General features: G+C 28.7%; 1 protein-coding gene across 1 annotated transcript; it reads left to right on the top strand.

Annotated features, from left to right (window-relative positions):
• On the top strand, nucleotides 1-23,774 carry LOC119678462 (serine/threonine-protein kinase/endoribonuclease IRE1). The gene is made up of 9 exons (XM_038090299.1): nucleotides 1-378; nucleotides 449-563; nucleotides 18,457-18,903; nucleotides 18,966-19,188; nucleotides 19,245-20,296; nucleotides 20,555-20,745; nucleotides 20,798-20,965; nucleotides 22,497-22,811; nucleotides 22,869-23,774. The coding sequence occupies exons 1-9, from the start codon at nucleotides 202-204 to the stop codon at nucleotides 23,481-23,483; spliced, it is 3,303 nt and encodes a 1,100-aa protein (XP_037946227.1). The 5' UTR covers nucleotides 1-201; the 3' UTR covers nucleotides 23,484-23,774.
• Nucleotides 23,775-24,178: the final 404 nt, after the last annotated feature.

Genomic DNA, 24,178 nt, shown 5'->3' on the forward strand with positions numbered 1-24,178 from the left:
TTCAGTATGAAAATTTTAATAATGGCGAGTGAATAAAATTACGGAAAATGTGCAAGGGAAGAAAATTATTTATAAATAATTATAGTGCGTAAAACACAGCTTTGTGATATATGTGTATAATGCTAAAGACAAACACATAAAAAAATAAATAAAACTATGGTTTTTAATAAAAAATAATAAAAGAAAAAACCTTTAAACAAAATGAGAAATATGAAAACATCAATGTCGGCATTAAAAATATTTTGTTGCCTCTTTTCTGTTTTTATTGCATCAGCGCAAATTTCGTTAGCTAAAACGGCAACAGCGGCTGACTCAGGAAAACAGAATGGTGTTGAAAATGACCCCGGTTCCGTAATACAAGAAAGTGTGCCCAAAGAAGTGAGTGTTATATTTGTTGCAAATTTGTTGCTTAAAGATAATATTATTAACCATATCTAAATATGTTTAGGATTGTACCGATTTGGCGCGTGATGAGGAAACATTAATGGTTTTTTCCACTTTGGGGGGTGGATTGACAGCAATAGATCCAATAACAAGTGAAATACGCTGGACAATAGCAGATGGTAATTATTTATGTTATTAAAAAATATTAAAAAATTAGTTGGTAATGTCTATTTAATGAGGCGTTACATATGTACACAGATACATGCATATATAGAAGTGTATTCAATTCTTATAAGTGGTAAATTACCCGCTGTTATTGTCACATATGGTAGAAAGAGCTCAGTGTTATCTTTGCTATTGGTGTTCAAATAGTTGTTTGGAAATAGCGTTTAATTTTTTAAACGAATTCCATAAATTATTAAATACAATCTAAAGTATTCGTATGCATATGTAAGCGCTTGGTATTATATTTGATAGATAAGAGATTTAAGTCTGGAACAGATCCATAAGATGTTTTTGTATTTTATTATTGTATAGACAGGTTTTCAATGCATTGAATTATTATTCTCAACTACGTAATATGTATATAAATTTTAAATAATTACATTGTTTTGAATAAAAACTGAATTTTAATTAAATTTAATTTTGAAAGCCCTCTGGAATCTGTTGTATCCTTTTTTATTTTTATAGGTTTTAACAAATTTTGTTTTTAATAATTCACACTTATTTAAAAAAAATAATTATTTTATTTAATTATTTATTATTTAATAATAATTTATTTTATTTTTTTTGAAAATTTTACGAAACGTTCTACATATTGAAATTTATTTTAATGGAGGTGCAAATCATTTAAAAAATTTCTATCTTCTTATTTGAACATTACCTTTCTGAGTCGGTATAAAAAGTTCGTTAGTTGTTGGCAAACATAACCTTTGAGGAGTTGAAAATTTTTTTGAACTATTGATACGAGGGCTTCCTTTTAAGTCTTTCGTCAGTTAAAATGGTTCTATTGTTATTCGAAGTATTCTCTACGATGATCAAAACATTTTTTTCATTCGATTAAACCAATTTTTAAAACAGTTTTGCCACTCTAAAGTTAGTATCTTCAAAACCACAACGATTTCGAGCGTAGAAAAACGATCGAAAAGCATTTTTCTCTAAGTGTTTGGGAACAAGAAGAAGTCTGTGGGTGCCAAATCGGAATTATAGGGCAGATGAACCATAAAGTCGACGTTTTGAGTGTTCAAAAACTCTTGTTTGAGCTGATATGTGGGAACTTGCATTGTCGTGGAGCATGATCTTTCGATGGTTGGTTTTCCTCAGAATTGACGGTTTTATGTTGTTTAAATGGTATTGTTGTGACATGACCGGTTTTTCAGATAAAACATGCAACCATTTGTTTGGAATGGTTTTATTCGCAGACAATTTTTGTCAAAATCTGCTTATCTTGAAAGGCTTAAACAGTAAATTGCCGTTTTGTTTCAAGCTTATTGGCATCGATCCACAACTTACCATCTGTCACGATGTCGTAGTCGTAGTCATGTTTTGAGCTACATCTGTCATATTTTTTCAACATTTTCTTGCACCAATCAACACGTGTTTTCTTTTGAACGATTGTCAAATTTAAAAATAAATAAATTAATTTAAATGATATATATAGCCCTCTTACAAATTGATTTCGAAAAATTTTTCTGCAATAATAATAAAATTTGGAAATATCATATGATGATGAAGATAAATAAGAAGATTTGTGGTCTGGGCTAGTTTCCATTAACTTACAAATATACCCTGTCTCTTACATATTTCTCTTTTGTATCATTTTGTCTTATAAATATGTCCTCCAATTTATTAATGTCAATGCCTTCTTGGTTCCGGAATGGCTACAACAAAAACAACAAGCAGGTTTCTAAACTAAACTAAAATATTTTTCTTTAATTTATCGATATATATTATGAAAAGAACTTAAATCAGTAAAGAATTTAACATTAAATATAAAGTACTTTTAATAATATAATAAAATATACTGTAGATATTTAATAATAAAGGTCATTTCATTCTATATCAGATCAATATGCCTCTGATTACTTTGTGTTATATATATTTATAAATTCATTTGATTTTAAGTATTGCCTTTATATCATCCAAGATGCATAAAAAATGTTCAATATTGTTTTTGTTGAACCCCCATTTAAACTAGGAAAAACGTTAATGTTTTAAAAAATGAAACATTTTTCTTTATGAAAATGTTGATAAGAGGTTCCTTTATTTGGTAATATTTTCATATATGAATGTATTGCAATCTACATTTCACAATTGATTTAGATACTTGCACATTTGTATGCTTTAAATGGTTCTCGTTTAAAATGTGAGAACTGCATATGCGGCATCATTTAATGTTTTGTTTTGTATAATTGCAAATTTAGCACATGCGTAATTTCTAAATATAGTAATTGCACTGTAAAATTGTTTTACTAATAAATGCAGATACATGCTACAACTGCAGCTATGTATATATAATGATTTGAGATAAGGTATCGTAAAATTCTTTTCAACAAATATCCAGCTGTCATAAATTTAAGAATGTAGTACATTTAAACGTTTTTATTCTACCAAAGGTCTAAATATTTATAAATATTTATATGTTTTTTTTGGTGGTCTAACATTTATTGTTATTGTAAATAGTTAATAACACTATATATTTTAAACATGGTTTTTACTGATCGAGTTTTAAGCATTCAAATAATACAGAGAAGCACATACATACTCCGATACATACTGAAATTATTATTATGAGTCAAATGTTGTCATTTTTTGAGTGATAATCCCTACCTTCTTCTTTATTACTTCGGACCGTTCCTAGTTATGCTAATTTTGTGCTGCGTTTGTATCTGGTCTTTTGTTTTCGTGCTCTGTAGAGTGTACCATTTACATATATGGGTTTCTTTTCCTGTAGCTAACTGATCTATTTTTGGGAATATCAGTTTTTTAGTATAAACATGCTATAGTCTGCTTGGCTCACAGTCTTTGCTGTAGTTAAATAATAGCTCACCATTAAGATTTGCTATCGATAATCAACAAAGTCTTGTAAGCTTGCATTCTCAAAAGTAGTGTCTGTTGCACTATCTTATTGTAAATTTATATTTACATTTTATTTGAAAGTATATAATTTATCGTATATAAGTAAATATAATATGCATAACAGAAGTCTCTGCAAAAAGAATAGCTTTGAAATAAAAATAGGCAACCTCAAGAATTTACTTTTAATTCGTTAACCTACTTTTTCTAAATAAAACTGTAGTTTATAAGCCCATTCTAATCTAAAAGCACGGCTTTGGTTAGTGTCTTGACCACTTGTGGAAAAACACGAATAGTCATCGCTTCCAATTTGACAAACACGAGTTCTAAGCCTGGCACTTGCAGTCAAAACAATTCATATAAGGACTATAAACTAATTTAAAAAAAAGTCGAATATTTCCCAGACCACTGATGAAGAGTACTTGAAAATATTCTAAACAGCGTTGTATGGTCAGCCAAACTTTAATAAATTAACTTAAATTTTTGTTATTGTTTTTTTATTTCTATTCCAGATTTTAATATTTTCGACTTTCGACAAAAAATATGAACATTAAAAATATTTTAATTTTATATAAATTAATTATTTTACACGGAACAAAAAATGTTGATGCTTAGAGTGAAATGATTTTACCATAAACCACGTTCAAAATAAATATTTTTAAAATTTTGAGTTTGTATATAATATGTTTATTATAATAAGTTTATTATAATAAGTTGATTCAAAAAATCAGCTTGAACACATATTTTAAAAATAGTCATATTTAAATTTATTATAATAAGAAAATGGTAGCTTGGAAATAGTAGCTGTATTACATAGAATATTACGTATAATATATAAAATAATTTATCTTTAAAAATCAATTAATCAGTACAGAAGTCAGGTAGTGATTCTTTATCATTAAACATAGTTTTCGTAAAGAGCATAAGTTAACATACTGCATCGCTTTTACTTCTGAAAATGTGTTCACTTTACGGTAGGCTAGAATAGGTTAGGTTATATCGGCGATCCCTTAGGCCTATTACCCCATTGTGTTACCGTATATGTACGAAAAGCTCAGGATTTAAAACCAGATAGAACCATTTGCGAACAAAATGCTATTTAGTGTCAGAATCTCAATGAGAATTTTGGATTTGCTTTTATCGGAACGTGGCCAGATTGCATATAGATGCCTGCATATCGTTGAGTCTTCCAATCTTTTATTAAAACACTATACCTTAACATTTTTATAAAAATTTTAAAAGGTATTTTTTAAAGTTATACCTTAATTTGAATCTTTGTGAAGTTAATTAATTTTTTGTGCAGGGATGTTTAATTTTTACAATTTTTAAAAGCTATTTTTCTATACCTCTGGCTTGATAAATCAACTACCTTACTTCATTATAAGTTTTAATAGTGAGGTTCTAATTTTACTAATATATTCAAATTTGATTAAATTTCTTAATTTTAAATGCGTATAACTGTATTACTAATTTTGTTTTTACTTATTTATTTATTTATTTTTATATGAACATTTTTAAGCCATTTCTTTACAAAAACCTTATAATTCCTAAACTGAATTTATTGCTTTGCACAGCGATTGTTTGTTGGTAGAATTTCTGTTTATATTTAATTAGCGTACAAGTGTTCTAGATAAAACATTTTTCTTCATATAAGGCCATACTACATACTATAAAAGTCTATACTTATATACTCGCATATATATTTATATACTCGTTTATATATATATGAATTTTTCTTTATACTTTTTACTTGTAAAAATTATGTCGGTCTGTGTTTGCTATTTAATGTTAATGACAGGCACAGTTGCTTAGATTCGCAGGTTTTCCAAATGTTCGCATTTATGACTTCTACTGCATTAGCTTTCTGACATATATTGTTTTTTACTTGTTAAAATATTTTAAAACATATTGCACATTTTTTAATGGCATGTATTTTATTAGAAATATAATTCTTAAAAAAATTGAATTGCAAATAAATAACAAAACAGACAGAAATAAATTTTGTTTCGCTAAACAACTCAAATGATAAGCAAAAGCGTACAGTCATAATATCTGCAGATAACAATTATTTCGTACTTAAAATGTCGATCGTCAATAATTGAATTCGTCTCATCATCAGTACTATGAAGCGTGAAACCTTCACTTACTACTCTCTTTAGTATCTACTATTTCTTCACATCTATACATCTATATGTATGTATGTAGTTGAGAAGGCTAGAATAAGTTCCAATAAAAAGTTTGATAATGTATGAAACAATCTTTAGGTGTTGCTAGATACTAGCAAAGCCAAGGTAATGACTGACAAGTGATTTGTAGATATTTTAAACATTGATTCAACTTTTATATATGCTTTGATTTTTATTGTTTTTCCCATATCAACACAACAAAAAAATTCCCATTTTGTTAATTAATTTTTATTTTCTACGCTACATTTAGCTATAAATTAGTTTTTTATTTATATTTTGTTTTGCAAAACTTATCATTTTCACACATTTTACTTGACTACACGTTTTTTATACCTATCTGAGCGTAGTGATAAGGAGGAACTTTAAAGTAGTTCTATTTAATTTCGTTAAAAATATTAAAGGCGGAGAAGCTTATTATCAATTTTTAAAAAGAACAAGAAGGCTAATAGATAATGAGGAACCCAAAGAATCTGTAGTAATGGCAAGAATTGCTTTAATCAAACACAATGATAATATCGCCTGGATCTATTGCATTACAGAATATTCTTGCTACGGGTTTCACAAATTTACTTGTAATTCGTTTCTTTCTGAACAAAAAAAAAATAAGAAAATTAGGGGCGTACATGTCACTTGTTGAATTACAAAATAACGAAAATGGATGAAATATTATTCAAATGTTATCACATAGCCATAAAGTCTACAACAAAAACGCATAATTAACTAAAGCTTTTTGTGTAGATATGTAAATATTATTATAGTATTATCACATAGCCAGCCATAAAGTCTACAGTAGAAACGCATAATTTACTAGTTTACTATAGGTTTTTATGTAGTTACGAGTGCTTGTTTCTCACTCATTCTAACAGAAATATATATAATTAGTAAGTAAGCATTTTCGGCACACTGTTATGTATCATTTTTCAAATATTTTTAACAAACTAAGACAGTATTGTACTGTAAAACTCAAATCTTATCTTCCCCTTTCACTCAGCGTATCAAGAAACCGTGTTCTGTAAAAGTTAGCACAATATCGAGAAATTCACTTAATATTTTACGGAATTTTTGCTAGAAACACTGGGTCATTGAAATAGCTAGATTAAATTTCAAGTTAGAAATAATTTATGCATTTAGCGACTGAAATTGAAAATTTGTATTTTTAAATACATAGTGTTGTTTAATTTCCCAAGGAACAGTAGAATTTTCAACTACAACGACAATAAATAAAAGTGGATTTGTAGATAAGACTTGTTCTCGCCATTTTTCTGATTCTCTCAGTGCCATATCGATGCTATTTGAATCATTAGTGGCATATGAGTAGCTTGTGAGTTATTATGTATAACGGACGTTGAAGAATCTGCTACCACAGAGATCAAAATGAGTTGCTCCGATTACTGAGGTTTTATGGTTCAGTAATATTAATGTCTTGATTCAATAATTCTGTTCATAATTGTGCAATGGATGTATACGTGATAAGTGGTTAGAATCGATAGATATAATCGTCTTAGGTCAGTACCACTTTAGAGCAATTTTTTTAGCGGTCATATTATCGAAGATTTAATTTTTATTTATTTTATAATGCTAATTAGTTAGTAATTATAGTTTAGTTCATATATAAGAGCACATATATAAATGCTCTACATTTCAACATGTACTTTATTTTATGAGTCATCGGATTGAGAAATTATAGTAATTATTGTGTGTTTGCAATGTTCTGTAATGAGTTTGAACGGTATCATGATTTGGTTTGCATGTGAGTATACATAGAACAATTTCAATTTTAAAATGAAAGTAAAAGTTTCTTTTTTATTACCAATGTTTTATAAATTATATGCATTTGGGTGCAAGTAAGATCTTAGTAAAGACAATACGATTTGTAATGGATGTCATAGGAAATAAGCAAGTGGAAAGTTGGAAGCAAGTGGTAGGAAACAGGTTCGCATGGGCGACACGTTAACCGTACGAAAACATATTCGGCTCTATTAAAACTATCTAAGGTTGCATATCTATTGGGATGAAACATTTTTGAAATATTTGATCGTAGTTTTTTTTTTGGTAGACTTTTGGCTTCTTTGAAACCCTGTATATTTTAAATTGAGTTATACTTATTCATCTCTTTAATACGATATTTTTGTTACTATTTTATAGATGTTTTAAATGTTCTGATTTAGTTAAATATTGAGTCTTTTGTATATTACACTTTAAAACTAAATTATTACACCGAATTCAACATTTTTAAATACATTTCATGTTATATGTAACTTACCAACAGTTACATTGCGACTTATAAATGCGATAAGATGGCTTTTTTTCGTGTTGTCATTCAACTTTCTGCCATGTTAAATATTTGTCAGTCTTGTTTTAAATACAATATTTGTTTAATATTAAACAAATTTATTTAAACAAGTGGTTAAGGGAAGTTTTTTTCAACTGAATTGTAAACACCTCTCGATTAATAGACATTATTCAGTCAATGCTTTTATAAATCGAATGTCTCCAATCTTAACAGATTGCTGAAATTTTGGTTTTGATCTGATATATGTTAGTAATAACACTTAATAACCAAGTTGGAAAAGAATGTGTTATTTTGTAAATAAAACACACAAATTTAATTTTTATTCCAATTTTATTTTATCTCTTTCAAAATATGCTGCTTCTGAAGCGATACACATATGCCAACGGTTAACCCAATCTTCCATACACTTTTCGTAGGCTCGTGCAGGTATGGCTTTTAATTCCTTCAGCGAATTCTCTTTTACCGATTCAGTCGACTCAAAACGCTTACCACGAAGGGGCAATTTAAGTTTCGGGAACAGGAAAGAGTCACACGGATCTAGATCTGGCGAATATGGTGCCTCAGCGATGACAGTGGTGCCGTGTTTGGTCAAAAAATCGCGTACAAGAATTTTTCATAGTAAAAATCGCTAAATGCACTTGAGGTAGTCTCACATTAACAGTTGCTGTACACAAACTTATTGACAGATGGCGTTCAAATTTGTACCATATGTCAAGAAAGGGTGTACCAACATAACAAAAAAACATGTTTGAAAAAGGTCTATTACTTAAGAAGTAGCTAACAAACAACAAAATCCGGATACTTTTTGAGCAGAAGTAAATTTATTTCAAGATATCACTTTATATGGGATTGAGTCGATCAATGTGGTTTTAACGTTGTTGGTCCGTTTTTCAAACTCAATATTTAATAAAAATATTTATTTTAATAGTCTATCACTAAGTTAATAATTATTTTAACTTAAAACAAACTGATTTTTATTACTGGTTAAAAACTTTTTCGTTTTTGCTCTTAAATGGCAATGATCCACAAGATGTTTATTTTCTTTAGCTTATAAGGCACCCAGTTCGACGATTTTTGAGTCATGTCAAGCTTGTGTAAACGGTTAGAAATTGTTCATTTATAAACATTCATAAAGATATTCAAACTTCGTACATTTTCTGTTGATAATCATTCTGTAGGGGTTCTTATATACATCTTTGCTTGCTTTGCTTCATTTAGAAACATTCAGATATAGACATTCAGATATTTAAACCTCGTACATTTAGTGTTAATTATTCTGTAGGGTTTCCTATATATCGTCTTTGTTTGTTATTTGTGATACTTTCGCCTTAGATTTAATGAAATATAATTGTAAAAAAGGACCCCCTAATATCATTAACGAAGTAAACATCTTTCCTTCAATCACACATTCAATCTGAGGGACTGAAAGTATTCTTAGTACTATTAAATTAGATATGAATCATATTAACATATTTATTTCCCTCTATTTCTCTTAGAGATGTTTTTGTAATGTTTATATTGAGGATGAACTTTACTGTAATAGACCGTATTACTCGGTCTATCGGCAGCTTAATGGTTGAAAACTTTTTTAACTGAGTTTAAACTATCGTGAAACTTAAAGGTTGAAATTTATTTTGTTTTGTTCAATTATATAAAATGTTTGTTTGGTAGTACATAGATACACAACTCTCGTTGGGAAAAAAATATTGCATATGTGTGTGTATCAAGCTCAAGCAGCAGTTTTTGTTGTGCGAAATTATAGATGTATAATTACAATTTCCTACCTCTCTTTTCTGTAAGAAACTGATTTCAAATGTCATATTGCCCTTAGTATAAATAAAGCCATACTAGCGGCAACTGTATAGGGCCTTATGTATATTTATTTAAGAAAATTTAAATAAATAAGCCTAAATGCGAGTCAACAACTGGTTCCACTAAATAACTGTGTTGTGTACAACTGTTTTTGTTGTTATTATACTCTATATAAAGGCTTCGAACACCTTAATGGTCGCCTGAAAATGCGAGTAAAACCGAGACCTAACCCCGATAGTTCCTAGAGTGTGTGTCATTATTTTTAATTTAACGAAGGCTGGTATAATGATCGAAGAAGTTGGTTCAAATTTGTTTTACATTATAAGTTTCTAATCAAGAATTGTATGTTATATAAATTTTATTATATAAAATAATATTCATCTATTCTATTTTGAATAAAAAAGAATGGTAATACGTAGTTAGAAAATTTTAAAATCCAAAAGACATTTTTTTGGTCAAGTAAATTGTCATTCGGAACCCATTCTTTTTAATATAATATTTAGCTTACAATCCTTAATTCGATACTTATTTCTTATACACAAGTATGTTCTTTTGGATATATAAGGTTCTGAACCATTATTGGCTATTTTAAACATAGCATTTTATCAAAATAATATTACTTTAAACAACACAATGTTTTATAATAAACGCTTCATTATATTTTATTTATTCCGTTAAAAGAAACATGAATCACCGTCATTAATGGCGACATCTGTGTAAACATATGTGGAAAGTGTAAAAAATAGATTTAAAATTGTTCATGCATTTGAATCAAAATATAAACTATTTTAACTGTTCTCAAGTAAACAGAAAAAATCTTAATCAAAAAATGTATAATAAAATATCAGTTTTCTTGATGTTTCGGTTTTTCGGTTGTTGCGTATATTTATAATATTTTTGTGATGTGAAATTATTCACCATTCGCTTTGATATCAAAAATGCTTAAATAAAATATATCTAAGAAAGTAGAAAAAACTACTATTGTCTATTGTTATTAAACATTCTTTTTTCTATTTATGTTCTTGAGTATTTGCTTTGCTGTTAGTCTTCAAATCATTGGTACTCGTATACATGCACATTTTTAATTACCGGTGCTCTTCAGTTTTATTTTCTTTTTCTTATAATAATTCTTTCTACCTTTATAAAAATGTACATATATAACTTCTTGGCTTGAGCTACAATATTATAATTAATTAGAAACGAGCCATTGCTCCCACACATACAAAACAAAAAATGTTTATTTTTTTAGTTAAAAATTAGATATGACGTAGAATAGAATTTTGGAAAGTTAGAATAGAATGATAGAATAGGTGATATCATTCACTATTTGATATCGAATGTATGAAACAATGGAAGTTCGATGATTATATTCATTACTTGATATATTATGTATGCAACAATAATGATGGACGTTTGATTCTGTCTGTAATGGAAATATAAATTGAACATCGATTTATAGTTGATGGAATTAGCTTATATAGTAAAGTATGGAATTTCAGATGGATATAGAAAACTAATAAAAGTTAACAGTAAGTAAGGGCGCTTAATTTGTAGAAATTATAAATTATCTTAAGATGAAGTCCTAATATATATATATATGTGTTATATATATATAAATTCCTTTAACTCCTAAGAACAGCATAGGGCCACAAGATGAAGTCCTAAAAAGGCGGGGAAATAGTTAAAAGTTTTTGTATAATATTTAAAATAAAATAGAATTAAAAAAATTTTTGTTTCATATATTCCAAAATCGGAATCATGAAAGTAGAGCAGTAGAGCAGTTATAGTAAATAATTTTTATTGTTTTCAAAACAAATTGAGTTCAAAGACATAATTTTAACTTTGATATGAAAGATCTCATACTGCTACTTGCTAATTCCGTAATTCGGTGCATGTATAATAAAATTGTAAAATTTAAAATTTATATTTTAGTTCACGTCATGTTTAAGTTTAATGTGAAGATATCACGACCGTTCTTTATTAATATGAAAACAAATTTCTTTTTGCGTGAGATTTTTCTGCGCTCTTAAAAAAATTTAATTCTCTTCTGAGAAAATGGGCTTTAAATGCTCATAATTCTTAAGTAGTTAGAATTTTTATGTCATAAATTCTAATATTGTTTTTGTAATGGAAAACTGTGAAAATTGCTTTATAGAGACTGGAGACTGGTCATTTATAACAATAACAACGACAATTATTACGTACAACATTTTTAATATTTTATTGCTGTTTTATTAAAAAGTTGTAATTTTTAGTGTATATGTTTGTAAACCGATTTACCGCTTAACTGTCAATCTGAAAATCCTTTCTTTGCGTAGTTTTTATTTTTTTTATTTTTATCACAAATGATCAAGTATTAGATCTATAATGAATTTAGCACTTATTTATTTATAATAAATTTCAATGTTTTTTTTTACCAATAGATTGGGATGTTTACGATGAACGCTAGTATTTTCTAATAAAGTAAGGTGTTAGTAATTTATTTATTAAAGATGTTGCGTGTTTAAATGTTATTAAATTATTATAATATTCTCAAAAATATGCCGAATACATCGAGAAACACGTTTCAATCTAAAATGCGGAACTTGAAAATAATATAGGGTTAGTTCTCCGTACAAACCTACACCATGTGTATGATATAGGCCTATATACCTATATAAGCATTTTCATTGCAAAAATTTTGATATAAATATCAATAATATTTTGCTGTTTATTAGTACTTCCAGGTACATATCTGATATCGGAAGTAATACATTTCTATCAACGAATACAATTTTCAATAAAGTATAAGTATAGGGCCGTTAATAGTTACATAATGCCAATTTGGTTTTGAAAAATATCACAACTGATTTTTTGAACAAAAAAACATTTACTACTCAGTTCAGTTAGATTTGTTACTAAGTTCATTTAGTTGATCAGGAATGTCAGTGACAATGTGACATTCAGTATAATAATATTATGAACAATCATTTACATACGGCTCTTTGAATACAATTCCTCATAATAGTAAAGATCATGCTTGGGTTTACTTACAACTAATAAAGCTTAAAAATTCAACGAAATGTTCGATATAATTCATAAAACCAAATTTCTCATACACCTATAAGTGAAAACAAATTAGAGAGTAACATTTCTTAATTTATATATTTCTGTAAATATATTTGCTCTTAAAGTAATATATAACAAAACGTATTGGTTTAGTGATGTCTTCTTTTCCGGATATGTAATATGTGGATATATAATATAATATGTTCAATGATATAAAAAATTGATATACTCTGTCTTAACTTTTATTTCAACGATCTTCCAATGTTTAGAACCCATTTCTGAAGTGGTGTTCCGGAAGGTTTGTAAAATACCTAGTCCATTGCTGCAGCTATAACAGCTGTAATCGTTTTCCGCGAAAAAGTTTTTTTGAAACATCAGAGCAGCAAGACGTAAGAGAAATCAAGTATGGATTATAGGCCGGTTTGTGTAACAATTCGTAATAATTGTTTCTTTGTTATGTTTGACTTTGGATTCAGCGATGGTGTTTTTTCAGGTGTATGAGGACGTGCCTTGCCTCGATGGAAAATTATTTCTTTCTTCTGTTAACCGCGTTTGCATTCTTCTGCATTTAATTGATGTGAAAAGTTGTAATAATAAACTGATTTTATTGTTTTTCCAGTTTGGTGGTAAATTATTAACTAAATTCAAGTAATATGTAGACTAAATGAGAAATGAAAAGTTAGAAATCAATCAACTTTTTGCTCTTAGCCCTGGAACAAAACGAAAAATTATTCAAGCCAAAAAAATTTATTTTAGGAAGGCAATCATTTGTTAAATTTAAAAAAGTGCGCATTGGAGCAAATGCCATCATTATGATGATGATTATAAAAGAAGACATTCGGATAGATAAAACTCTTTCTGTGATGTTAAAATGTTTCAATATTTTGGAGATTGGTACCAGAGTACGGGAACTAAGCTAGAGACTTGTCGTCAATTGAAAGTTAATTATTATTATTTTTTTTTCTGTTCTATAGTATCAATTTTAGGTAAACACAATTTTCAATTTCCATAACATTTTTCAGAATTATGATAAAAATTGTTTTAATAGCTTTGTTTTTGTGTAATTAAGAGATAATTGCTTTTCTGCTGGTATGACTGCCCTAATAGATTATGGTAATAATCAGCGGTAATTCAGAAAAGTGTTATCGATAATTCGTTGTTAATAGTGAAGAACACATTTTAATATAAAATGAAACAAGAAATATAACTATTTTTATAGCAACTACTAAAAGCATTTTAATACACTTCTATCTATCTATAAATATTACAGAGATATTATATTATGGAGAGTTTCTGGCTTATTCAATTGATTTATTACAGTTGAATGAGAGCAATAGAAAAATTGAAGGTAACTGTGAATGTATTGAGTAAATAATTAAATATAATAATTTGTAAAAAATAATAAAAATTATAAAATAAATAAATTTAAATAAGAAATAAGAAATGAAACAAGAAATATAATTATTTTTATAGCAACTACTAAAAGCATTTTAATACACTTCTGTCTATCTATAAATATTACAGAAATATTATATTATGGAGAGTTTTAGGCTTATTCAATTGATTTATTACAGTTGAATGAGAGCAATAGAAAAATTGAAGGTAACTGTGAATGTATTGAGTAAATAATTAAATATAATAATTTGTAAAAAATAATAAAAATTATAAAATGAATAAATTTAAATAATTTGTTTGTTGATGTATAAACAAAACATTATATAAACCAAGCTAAATATAAATTATTTCGTAAGCCTTTAAAGTCAAATCAAAGCAAATATGAACATTTTTTGTAGTAAATATTTATGACCGGGGCTCTAATTGAAAAAATTTTATCTACTGCAGTCAGTTAAACTTCGTCATGAAAATTATAAACATTTTAAAATTGGTTTTTGCTTATTTAACAATTTAAATTTATTATGTATATTATCATATCAAGTTATTTTATAAAATAAGTCTGCTATAAAAGAAGAATTATTTAGAATGTAGTTTTGTACTAAGAACAGACTTAAAATTACACTATCTTATAAATATAATAAAAGTATAGTGGTTATTAATAAAAATATAGTGCTTATTTATAATATATTAGGTGTAGTACAAACAAATCCATTATATCTTCAATAGATGGCTTTACTTATCTGTATGCCGCGTTGTATAAGTTCGACCGAGTTACGCTAGATGGCGTTAGGAAGATGACATTTCGTAATAAAAATTTTTTAATAGTTTTGTAATTGGTTCACTTAATTTTGTTCGAGTCACAGATGGATTCTATCAAAAAAAAAATATATCATATTTTATAGTTTTTCTTTGATAAAGGCAAAAACGCAAGCCAGGTGGCTAAAAATGTGAATAGTGTTTATGGTCCCTGATATTGTAACCGCCAATCATGCGCATAATGCACCACGCACTGAAAGGCCAACTGTTTAGATTGTCCTAAAGATTGCACAAAAAACCGTTTGGAATCATTTGAATAAGGTTGAATACTAAAGGAAGCTTAATGTATTTCCATATGCGAATCGTTGCTGTTCCGCATCAAAATCGACCCATTTATGAAGCTGTTGATGACTGGTGATGAAAAGTGTATCATTTTCGACAACGTAAAGCGAAAATGCTCATGGTCTAATCGTTGGGAGCCGGCTGAAACGGTGAAACGGAAGCCAGGATTGACGGTCAGGAATGTTTTGCTGTTTGTTTGGTGAAATTGGCAGGGAATTATCTACTATGAACTGCTTCCCTATGGAAGCAAAAGTCTTAACTCGGAACTGTAGTCAACAATTGAACCTGTACTGTCTGAAGAAATTATTCGCCCAGAAACGACCAGCTTTGGGCAATAGTAAAGGAATTATAAGGACTCGCTAAAAGCTTCGGGAACTTAGTTGGGAAGTTCTTATGCATCCACCTCATAGTCTAGATCTGGCACTAAATGATTACTATCTGTTTGTGTCCATGGCCTATGACTTTTCTGGTGAAAAATTTGGTTCAAGAGAGACTTCTGAAAATGGATAGTCTCAATTTTTTGCCAATAAGGAAGAGGATTTCTATGAGAGATGCATAATGAAATTGGCTTTATAAATGGTAGCAAGTTATTGAACAAAACAGCGTATATTAGACTTAAATCTGTTCATTTTAACTGTAGTAAATAAGTCTTAAATTTCATGGGTTTCTTTTTACTACATCTATTATTTATTTTGTATATTGTTTAAAACGTTGAGTATAGAAGTATCCTTTGTACCTGTATCAGTATCGTTTAAAAATCATATAATTTAAAATGATATTTTAATGTGTTATACATTATATGCAATATATTAACGCAATAACAACTAAGTTCTAGTACTACTTTCAAAGATAAGATAATCATATAAAATAGTTTTATCAATAAAAAGGTTTTATAGGAGTGATTTCCTATAATTAATATTTCATCTTTATTACAATACGAATAGATTCCATTTTATAATTTAATTTATTTAATAACATGATTTTAAAAAAGTTTCAATAATTCTGTTAATAATTCAGTAGTTAAATTCTTTTTAGTACTGATGTTAAATTTACGAAGACATTTAATTAAAAATATTTATATTTTTTTTACAATATTTCACCCATCAAAAAAAGGGGCAATTAGGCAAATTCAACGAAAAATGTACAATCAGTTTTTCTGTAGAATAACTTTTGTAGCAATGCACAATAGACAACAGAAATATTTTCTATATCATAATATGTAAGGACTCCATGGTAAGGCCTCGAGACAAGGAAGGTTCAGTATTAATATATATATACCATATTTTTCTATGCAGTTGTTTTTAAAAAATGTTCCCTGATGATGGGCTTAAACGACCGAAACAACTGAAATGTCGGATATATAGATTTAATAAATAAAACAATAAAAAAAATTTTTATTAAAAAACCAAATCACAAATTCTGACTATGTTAATTAGCCCATCACTCATCAATAATAAAGTTTAAAAAAAAAGTCAGCATAAATAAAATATTGTTTATACCTACTTATAATTTATTAAGTTACGGTATTTAACTTCATTACTTAATTTATGGATCTAAAGTTTAAAGTTTTTAGTACAGTGAAAGCTTTCCTAAGTTGTCATTGACAGGACCAACAATTTTGACCAATTAAGAAAACTGTTTAAAAGAACGTAGTTTGCACAAACAAATAAAAGCAGAGCTTTTGTTGCACACTTTTTTGTCATTATTTTATCATAATGGTTTCACTTCTGACTATTATATAGAATGATTATTATTAGATAGAATATTGTTTGACATATTGATTATAAAACATATAATTATATATAATATAGGAGACGGTTAAGTCTTTGATAATCTTTGGATACGTATCCATTTTAATCATCTTTTTGTGGTCTGCTTAGTAATATCATTTTTTTCGCATATAAACATTTAGTATGCGGCGTAAATAAATAATTTATTTTTATAATTATCGGCAGTTGTTGTGCTAATTATATATAAACTTCTTTTGTTAAAGCATGTGGTAAAGTTAGGCGTACATTAACCTTGTGAATTTTACATAGTTTTACTTCAAATATCTCATGTATGTTATCTAAGATAGGTTATTGTGACTACAAATGTTTACGTTTTACCATTTTTTTAATCAGTAGTGTTACTTTTAAAGAAAGCTATAAAGGTTAATTTTTATGATTATTCCAATGGTTCAAATTTAAATTTTTGTTTAAACTTTGTTGGTCTGTCTAGCTGGGTGTTACTAGTGGATAGTACCAAGTAACTGTAAATAGTTTTTCATCACATCCTTCCTTTAAAATGTGATTTCCTCTGTAGCGCTCTGTATGTTATATTGAGAAGACTGATACTGTATAGTTGTAGCAGCTTGCAGGATCACGTAATGGATGTTTTAATCTCATCAAATTGAGGAAGAGGTCCGATGATTATTTCATCGTTAAAGATGGAGCGCTTTCGCACGCCAATGAATTGTAACAACAGAATTCTTATTTATTTTTAATTAGGCCGTGTGCGAGTTCGAATTTCAAATTTTTGGCTGACCAAAAAATTTGTATCTTCTATAACGATTAAATTTTGGGAATCAATTTAGTGTAATCGAGAAACCGGTTCTTTGAAATTCTGAGCATACTTTGGGCATTTATCATCATATTACTTTTATTGATCTTCCAGAAATAAGTTTTCACGTCTGTTAGGTTCTATTAATATGCTATAAGATTATATTATTTTAATTAGTTTCTGTATACTATAGTTTAGCTGTATTTATAAATCAGTTAAATAATTGAATCTGATAGTTAATAATGAAATTCCATAAAATGGTTAACTTATTGCATTGATGATTGCAGTTATAGTTGTCGTAACCCGAGCATGTCATTGGAACAAGATCATGAATGAATTTCCTGACAGATATTTATAGTAAGATTAAACATTTGAAAGCTTTTTTTGTATTTTATATTTTGTATTTTTAGTATATATTCTGTTATTAATTGTGAAGGTGTGTGTATTTCTTCCAAAGTTTTAGTATATATTTTTTTTCCAATAACTGATAAAAATTAATTTTTTAAATTTAATCATGAGCCATATATATCTAATTAAGCATTAAAAAAGACTGGATTGAACATTCACACCCGTTTAAAACTAATCAACATTATTCTTAAACTAATAACTTCATTTCATTTACAGATCCGCCAATACGGGCTGAACAGCAGCAGAATGTTCATGTACCACAGTATTTGCCAGATCCAAGAGATGGTAGCATATATCAAATGGGTGATATGGGAAGTGTAAAAAAATTGCCATACACAATACCACAATTGGTTGCTAGCGCACCATGCCGTTCTTCGGATGGAATTTTGTATTCAGGCAAAAAAAGTGATACATGGTTTATAGTAGATCCAAAATCTGGTCGACGTGAAAAAGTTATGGACTTTGGTGGTTCTGTTGATGGTTCAAAAATAAATGGTGAAAAAATTGGATGGGCAACATCGCGTTCGATTTATCTTGGACGTACACAGTATACAGTAATGATGTATGACAGTTTGGCAAAAGATAAGAATAAGAAGCCATGGAATATAACATTTTATGATTATAGTGCATTAACAATGACGGCAGATATATCAAAGGAATATGGTAGGTCATATGCATTTAACATAAAAAATATCATAATAAAATAATGAATTTGTGTATTGTAGAATATTTACATTTAACTACTACAGCAAATGGTAATCTTGTCACCTTGGATCGTAAAAGTGGAAAATTCATATGGAAGCGTGACTTAACTAGTCCTGTTGTGGCTGCATTTTTATTGGGTTCAGAAGGGTTATTGAGTGTACCTTTTACTACAGTATCTGACGAGGCATTTATGTCTATTTTGGAGGAGTCAAAAGGTGGAAATGTGAATACTATAAAGCTATTGTAAGTCGCATTTTAATAGAAGTTATATAAAGTCATTAATTAATTTTCCTTTATAGTCAATCGTTATATGTAGGAGAACATAGTCACGGTTTATATGCTATACCTTCTTTGGTAGATAAAAATACGCCTAGCATTACCACAACACCACCCATTAAATTATTAGGGGGCCCAGAAACTACTAAGGAATCTGATGAAAATAAAGTATTTATCAATGATGTTATACAAAATAATGCTGGCATAGTTCTCGGTCATTATGAAGTACCGAATGATCTGAATTTGCAAATATCACCAAGTCCAGCAAAAGATGAAACAAATCATGGTTTAGCCACGATACATAAACTTTCTGATGAAACATTAAGGGCTGCAAATGGGTTCACAATATTAACAGGCGGCAATAGTAAATCCAATGCCGACATTGGTGTACAAACAGATCCAGTGGTTGATATAAAAATAGAAGCAAATGCATTTAACAAAACAAAAAAAATCATACTTGCTAATAGCAATAAAATACAAAAATTTATAAATGAATGGTTTATGGATCATCCCAGTAGTAAAGTTCATCAGATACTGTTTGTTTTGGTTATTGCTATGTTGGGCATGTTTTGGTATATGTTCAGTACTATGCGTGAATTAAAAAATCAGAGCGAAAATGGTTCAAAAACATATGCTACAAATAAAAGTAGCAGTGGTAGTAGTACAATCAGTACAGAAGATCTAATTGATTTGGGTGATGGACATATACGAGTAGGAAAAATTGCGTTTAATTCTAATGAAGTACTTGGAAAAGGTTGCGAAGGCACATTTGTCTTTAAAGGTACTTTTGAAGAACGTTATGTAGCTGTAAAACGTTTATTGCCTGAATGCTTTACTTTTGCTGATCGTGAGGTGGCATTATTACGTGAGAGCGATGCGCATGAGAATGTTGTACGTTACTTTTGTACAGAACAGGATCGTCAATTTCGTTATATTGCTGTAGAGCTGTGTGCTGCAACATTGCAGGATTATACAGAAGGTGAAAGTAGCTTAGATTTTCGCAAACAAATTGATGTGTGGAGTGTATTGCGACAAGCTGCATCGGGACTCTATCATTTACATTCCTTAAATATCGGTAAGTGCAGGTGCTGGGTTATGGTATATATAACTAATAGAAAAAACAAAAAAATTAAATCTTTGTTTAAAAACTTCTTACAAGTTATAGTATATTGCGCTATAGTGCTATATATGTCCATTAACCATATACCATACTACATTACATTACTATTTATTTAAATTATGTTTAAAACGACTGTTAGGCATCATAATGACTCAAAATATCAGTTATGGTCACTATATATCTATATATATTTGTTGGTATGTTATTTTTTAGTCCATCGCGATATTAAACCCCAAAATGTTTTGTTATCACTGCCTGACATAAATGGGACAGTGCGTGTTATGATTTCTGATTTCGGGTTATGTAAGAAATTAAATTTCGGCAAAACTAGTTTTTCCCGTCGTTCTGGAATTACTGGTACAGATGGTTGGATTGCTCCTGAAATGATGCGCGGTCAGAGAACTGTAAGTAATATAAATACTAATGGTAATATTAACCATCTTATGTTTTTTTTAGACTACTGCTGTTGATATATTCTCCTTGGGTTGTGTTTACTATTATGTACTTAGTGGAGGTCAACATGCATTTGGCGATGCATTAAAACGTCAAGCCAATATTTTATCAAATGAATACAGCTTATGTAAGCTTAAAGATGATGTTGATACATTGCAACAAAGTAAACTGGTAAGCAGTTAACTTTTTTGAATTTGATTTAAAGAGCTTTTACCAGTTTTTTGCTTATAAAAAACGTAAGTTATTCTTTTAAGAAATTACTCCATTGCTTTGTATTACCACTTTTCATATGAAAGTACTCAGGGATAAAAAAAAATTGCTTACATGTCCACTTATATTTTTTTAAACAAAAACAAAATATTCCTTTATGTACCTGTGCGATATAGCCATAGCCATAGTATATGAGTGTAAGAGACATTTCCCATTTAAACTCTAAGCGCATATATTTATGTGCAGAAATAAAACCTGGTTGAGTTGTGATTTTTTTTTAAACATATTTATTTTTACGATTGACTATTTATTTAAGGTAAGGCGATATATCGGGTGTGTTTTAAACTGCATGAAAACTATCGATGTCGAAAACTATGGTTTGACAGTCACCATTACGAATCACCATTACATCCATTAAAATTGATTGTTTGGGTTCTCGACATCATCGGTCTTTATTTATTTCAAAATGAGGAACGAGCTCCTGCTATGGTGAATGGCGAGCGCAATCGAACCATGCTGACTGAATTTTTGTTTCCAAAAATTAATCAGTTAAACATCGATGACATTTGGTTTCAACAAGGCGACATATGGCCCAACTTACCATACAGAGCGTTTAACAATCGATTTATTGAAAAATCAATTTGGTAATAACTTTATTTCCAAAAGTGGTCATGTTAACTGGCCCCTCGTTCGTGCGTTTTTACGCCTTTCGATTACTTTTTATGGGGCTATGTTAAGTCATTGGTTTATGCCGACAAACCAACAACTCTTAAAGCATTGAAAGCCAATGTTCATTTCACCATTGACGCCGTACGTCATACGGCGGACATATGCCGGAAGTCATATTCTAAAAATAAATTCCACGAAGTTATCAACCAGATTATAATAAAAAAAAATGTAATTCCAACTGTATGTAATGTAATTCTGTCTTGTATTATCATTTTAGATTCTCATGCAACTAAAAAAAGTCGGATATATATATATTGCGAACTGTGTTGGGGTGTAAAAGTTATAGAACTTATTTTGATTTTTTTGATATGGTTGTTAACAGTAAAGTGACTATTAATTTTTATTGTTTATGGTACCATATGGTAAACAGAACTGGTAGCTCGTTACGCATAGGACCTAACCTAATTAGCCCCTGTGTTATGCTTCAAAAACAGTTTCCAAGGCGTATTAAATGGTTTTCAAAAAATGTTGGGACAGATAACACAAAATATAAAACAAAGTCATTGTAGATTCATAGATTCATTAAGTATAGCATAGCCATAGCAGGCTGTGGCCTATGTTTGATGCTCGTTTTTGTATGAACCATATAAGTTCAATGGTTAAGAATGGCTATTATATTGTATTTTAAAGCAAAAAGCTGATTTAAATTTGCAGCAGGCAAATAACATAGTTTAATGGTCTTCTGTGGTCATGCTTATATATTCTTATTTAAAATATATTAATCTTTACTAATGGCGTTTGATTTTTTAAATTTTATTTTTAGATTTTAGCTGAACAACTGATAGCTGACATGATACACAATGACGCACAGTGTCGGCCTTTGGCACGTTCAATTGGTAACCATCCAATATTTTGGAATGATCAAAAAATATTGGCATTTCTGCAAGATGTTAGTGATCGTGTAGAAAAATTACAATTTCATGTAGAACCTTTAAAAAGCTTAGAAAAGAATGGTCGAATAGTAGTGCATGAAGATTGGAACCTGCACTTAGACCCTTTAATTACAGATGATTTGCGTAAATATCGTGGTTATATGGGCGCAAGTGTACGTGACTTACTGAGGGCTTTACGAAATAAAGTGAGTGTTTTAATCCGTTTAATAGAGATATTAGATAAATTCTTTGTCTCTTTTTAGAAACACCATTATCATGAATTAACCGACGAAGTGCAAAAATTACTTGGTAGCATTCCACATGAATTTACCCAATATTGGATAAATAAATTTCCACAATTAATATCGCATGCATATCATGCGTTTCGTATTTGTTCAAACGAACCTATTTTTAAACCCTATTATAATAACGATTATTATTTTACACGTCCAGAGTATTTCGAAGCAGATGATGAGCTATTCCCATCATTGATGCTGGATCCAAAGCCATTACTTAAGCAAAATGCAGGTAATGGTAGTCCAAAGCGGACTCCTCAACGTACACCAGATAACAAACAACAACAACAGCAACATATAAAGAATCGTAGAGGTGTTTATAATTTTCGGAAAGGTAATAATGATGATGGAAGTGGCAATGCTGCATTACCTGGTGTTGGTTTACTACGTAATGTTAATGTTAATGTAAATCCAAGTGGATCAATGGTTGAAGATCAAGATGATAATAATAAACGCGATTTATTCGCAAATTTTAAATTTAAAAGATATCAGAAAACTTCTAATCGTAATTACAACAATTATAATAATAATAAGGATAGAAGTGTTACTTGGACAATACCTACGCAAAATGATGACATATAATTTTTATTTTACAAAACTATAGTCTAAATTTAGATTAAAATATATACTGAAGATATGCAATATATTGTATATTTGCATATGATTGGAAACTGCATAGGATTGAATATAATATATAATTTCTAAATTATTATTGATATTGTTGGTAATTCAAAGTTGTAGATGTAGTTTCATCACACAGATATAAAGAAAGTATAAATAATAGCTTGTGTCAAGCTAACCTTTACTTAATTCTCTTTGACTATTTGAGCGAATTTTATAATTAAAATGAATAAAATTATCAACCTAAATTTATTTATTAACGCTAGTATAATTTTAGTAAATTTTATATTCCAAATTTTAATTTTGTGCAATGATATATAACACTTTATTACTTTTAATAAGATATTATTTATGCCGACAGTTTTAATACGAATATTTTATTTTAATTATATAAAAAATGATATATTTTATTTATTACGTAGTGCATGCAATTTTAATAACATAAAGCTTAAGTTTTAATATACATTTATGTATATAAAGCGCAGTTAAAAACAATAGTATATAGTACACCGTTGTAAACAGAAATTTATATTTTATGCAAGAGTGCGGTTTTTGAAATATATCGCAATTTTTTAGAATAATTTTATAATGAGGTTTTTCGAACAGTAGTGAACTACAACAACAAAAATTTTTATTTTTTATATTATTTTAATTAA

Source organism: Teleopsis dalmanni, chromosome 2 (genome assembly GCF_002237135.1).
Source record: "Teleopsis dalmanni isolate 2A chromosome 2, ASM223713v2, whole genome shotgun sequence".
Taxonomy (NCBI): Eukaryota; Metazoa; Arthropoda; class Insecta; order Diptera; family Diopsidae; genus Teleopsis; species Teleopsis dalmanni.

What these genes read in the sequence shown, in the direction of transcription:
- LOC119678462 (XM_038090299.1), top strand. Translation starts at nt 202, where the DNA reads ATGAGAAATATGAAAACATCAATGTCGGCATTAAAAATATTTTGTTGC. An exon ending in TTTACATTCCTTAAATATCG is followed by an intron (nt 20,297 to 20,554) that starts GTAAGTGCAGGT and finishes GTTATTTTTTAG; the next exon opens with TCCATCGCGATATTAAACCC. An exon ending in CATTGCAACAAAGTAAACTG is followed by an intron (nt 20,966 to 22,496) that starts GTAAGCAGTTAA and finishes TTTTATTTTTAG; the next exon opens with ATTTTAGCTGAACAACTGAT.